Source organism: Kryptolebias marmoratus, unplaced genomic scaffold (assembly GCF_001649575.2).
Source record: "Kryptolebias marmoratus isolate JLee-2015 unplaced genomic scaffold, ASM164957v2 Scaffold48, whole genome shotgun sequence".
Lineage (NCBI taxonomy): Eukaryota > Metazoa > Chordata > Actinopteri > Cyprinodontiformes > Rivulidae > Kryptolebias > Kryptolebias marmoratus.
In genome coordinates, this window is record NW_023665782.1 from 45,680 (window position 1) to 49,084 (window position 3,405).

The 3,405-nt window shown below is 49.0% G+C and overlaps 1 protein-coding gene across 1 annotated transcript in view; it reads left to right on the forward strand.

Annotated features, from left to right (window-relative positions):
• Positions 1 to 1,781, forward strand: part of LOC108229217 — a 3,751-nt gene extending 1,970 nt beyond the window's left edge. The window contains exons 2-9 of the mRNA XM_025003442.2: positions 7 to 59; positions 180 to 366; positions 445 to 541; positions 620 to 791; positions 869 to 924; positions 1,001 to 1,085; positions 1,259 to 1,380; positions 1,673 to 1,781. Of these exons, the coding sequence (XP_024859210.1) occupies positions 7 to 59; positions 180 to 366; positions 445 to 541; positions 620 to 791; positions 869 to 924; positions 1,001 to 1,085; positions 1,259 to 1,380; positions 1,673 to 1,714 (814 nt within the window). The 3' untranslated portion in view covers positions 1,715 to 1,781. The remainder of the gene's footprint in view (positions 1 to 6; positions 60 to 179; positions 367 to 444; positions 542 to 619; positions 792 to 868; positions 925 to 1,000; positions 1,086 to 1,258; positions 1,381 to 1,672) is intronic.
• The last annotated feature ends 1,624 nt before the right edge of the window (positions 1,782 to 3,405 follow it).

The following is a 3,405-nucleotide window of genomic DNA, read 5'->3' on the forward strand; positions in this document are numbered from 1 at the left end:
ACACAGCCTGAGAGACTCTACCCAGGGTAAAACACACAGCCTGAGAGACTCTACCCAGGGTAAAACACACAGCCTGAGAGATGCTGCCCAGAGTTTGAACTGTTGAGATTTTAGACAGTCTTCCCACTGCTGGCAGCAGAAAGTCCTCACCTGTCCTCACCTGTCCTCACCTGTCTCAGGTCTACGGTCGGTGCTATCGGACCTCAGCGGCGCCTCCAGGGCGCAGCAGGTGGTGCTGTTGGAGCTCTTTGACAGAGTCTCCTTCCTGCTGATGGAGGCTCACAGTCTGAGCTCCTGCTGCTACAACGCTGCAGCGCTCTGCATCGCTTTCCTCATCACCTCCACCCGGCGCCTGTCCAGAGCCAGGTAACTCCACCCCTTCAGCCTCACCTCCACAGCAGCCCCAGGTGGTGGTGCTGAGTCTGATCAGGTCTTTGGATTTAGGTTGGTGCTTCTGGCTTTGGTGTGTCTGAACTTCTACCTGGAGAGGAAGATCTACCAAGTGGTGCTGAGCTCTGATCATCCAGAACACCTACATATGGTAGGTCCACTCATGTTGAGCTCACCTGGTGCTTACCTGGCACAGGTGTTGTCCCTCTGACATTGTTTCTGGCTGTAGGAGCTGGTCTCTGTGTACGTGGGTGTGTTGCGGCGGGTCATGGTGTGTGTTGGAGTGTGTATCCTGCTGCTGGTGTGTGTTCGGTACAGAGACCCAGTTCAGCAGAGTCTACAGGTGCTGCAGCAGCTGCGAGAGACACAGAAGGCCCTGCAGGAGGCGCTGCGGCGTGCAGGTGAGAGTCCAGGTGAGAGCTGAGCCAGGTGGGTCAGAGTCAGAGCGGCTGCTCATCGTCTGCTCTTCTGTCTGCAGAGAGTTTAGGAGGACAGCAGCAGAAGTCAAAGAAGGACAGTCATCCTGAAGTGAAGGTGAGAAAAGCAGGAAGTGCTTCACCTGGACACACCTGGACGGGAGAATCACTCTGTTTCCTGTCACATGTCTCAGAGCAAATCAGAGCGCAGAAGAGTGGAGAACCTGAGGAGGACAAAAGAAGAAGACAGCAGGAACTTGTCTCACCTCTCACATGAAGGTACAGGAGGGCGGGGTTAAGGTTTGATTGACAGATGACCTCTGACCTTTTGTCAGTTCAGCAGTTTCGTGTAAAATCTGTAACATATTCTGCTGGCTCTAACATCATCTGCGTGTCCACTTCCTGTTTCTTCACTTTTTGACCTTTGACCTCCCACATGTTGTTTTATTGAGGTGGAACACAAGATGGTTTCTTCTGCAGCCCCATCAGATGGACTTCCCATGATGCACCTGGGCAGAGGACGGGGGAGCGTGGCTCCGCCCTGGTCCACAGCGTCCTGGTGGAGGACAGAGCAGTGGGTCTGAACGGATTATTGTTTTACAGATGGATTTATTTATTATTAAAGATAAACAACAGATTCAAGACATTCTCACATCACTCCCAACAAAAAATCTTTTTTCTAGAACTTCTTTTTATTATTTAAAGATGAAAATGTTTTTTGTTTCTTTTAGGGTTTTCAGATTATTATTTTTTTATGTTAATTTTTTTATTTTAGTTTGTTTGAAAACTTTTTAATTGTCATTTTTTCTTTTTGCCAAATTCTAAAATTTGTGCATTTAAAATGTTTTTTTTTTTTTTTTTTTCAGCCTCGGTACCGACTGAGGAGCCGCCGCTCTGACGCTCGCTGAGTCAACTTCCTGAATCTCAATTAAACACTTTGACATAAATAAATGAGTGGGTTTGATTTTTAGCAGCTCGTAGCTGCCCCCTGCAGGCCGCAGCAGGCACTGAAGCCTGGTTCTGATCCAGGTGTTCTTGCCCTGCCCACACCTGAACCCAGGGAACAGGAGCAGGTGTTCTGGCTTTATGGGACCAGAAATTTAAAAATGTTCAAACGTTGTGACCTCTTGACCTATGATGAGAAAAACCAGTCACATGATTCCCTTCAGCCAATGAGAGGAGACTGCAGCTTCATCATCATCATCATCATTTCCCATCAAGGGGTTTGTTTCCACAGGAAGCTAACAGATTTTTAACAAAGACTCTGAAGGCAGGGCGCGTGCACGGGGACATATCATCCAAGTTTTAAATAAAAGCAGAGGAGAGCTGACTGAAGTCAGTTTGTTTTTATTTCACTCCAGACATGAAGGAGCTCATTATGGTCTGTCAGCGCTTTGATTTTAGAACCTCATTCTTGGCTCTGATGAAACCAGCTACTAGAGAATGCAAGCCAGTGTCTCGCTCTGCTCCAAGCCCAGGTAAATGGTGAGGGTAGATGTTCTGTGTGGAAGGGCAGCAAGGCTCGCAGCATCGGAGCAGAGTTTCAGCTGTTTCACCGTGGGGTGGACAGGAGGAGACATGGAGGAGGGCTGGTCCTGAAGGAGGAGTTAGTAAGGAATGGAGTCAAGGTGGAAAGAGTCAGATAGGGGGATGTGTCTGAAGGTTGTCAGTGGTTCTGCTCCACAGGTTGGATGGGATGTAGAAGAGAAAGAGAAACTCTGGAAGGATCTGGATGAAGTGATGGAGAGTATTCCCATGGAGGAGAGAGTGGTGATCAGAGCAGATCTGAAAGGACATGTTGGTGAAGGAAACAGAGGAGGTGAGGAGGTGATGGGCAGGTTTGGAGTTAAAGAAAGGAACCAGGAAGGACAGATGGTGGATTTTACCAAGAGGATGGAAATGGCTGTAGTCAACACCTGTGTCCCAAAGAGGGAGGAGCACAGGGTGACCTATAAGAGAGGAGACAGGAGGACACAGGTAGACTCCACCTGTGTAGAAGAGGTTACCTGAGGGAGATTACAGACTGGAAGGTTGTGACCAGACGGCTTCTTATGGTGGTGTGGAGGATGACTGTTGGGGTGATGAAGAGGAAAAGAGTAAAGGCAGAGAAGAAGACCAAAAGCTCGAAGTTGAGGAAGGAAGAACGTTATGAGGAGTTCAGAAAGGAGACGTTAAAGGCTCTGGGTGATAAGAAACAGCTTCCAGATGACTGGGCTGCTACAGCCACAGGGATCAGAGAGACAGGTAGGAAGGGACTTGGTGTCATCTGGACAGAGACAAGATGATAAGGACACCTGGTGGTGGAATAGTGAAGTGCAGGAAGTTATCCAGAGGAAGAGGTTAGCCAGGAAGACATGGGACAGAGAGAGGACTGAAGAGAGGAGACAGGAATATAAGGAGATGCAACGTAGGACAAAGAAGGAAGCAGCTAAGGCAAAACAGGAGGTGTATGATGAGTTGGACAGGAGGCTGGACACTAAGGAGGGACAGAAGGACTTGTATCGACTGGCAGGACAGAGGGACCAGGCTGGTCTGGTTCTGTTGGACCAGGTCTGGTCTGTTCCTGTTGGACCAGTCTGGTCTGGTCCTGTTGGACCAG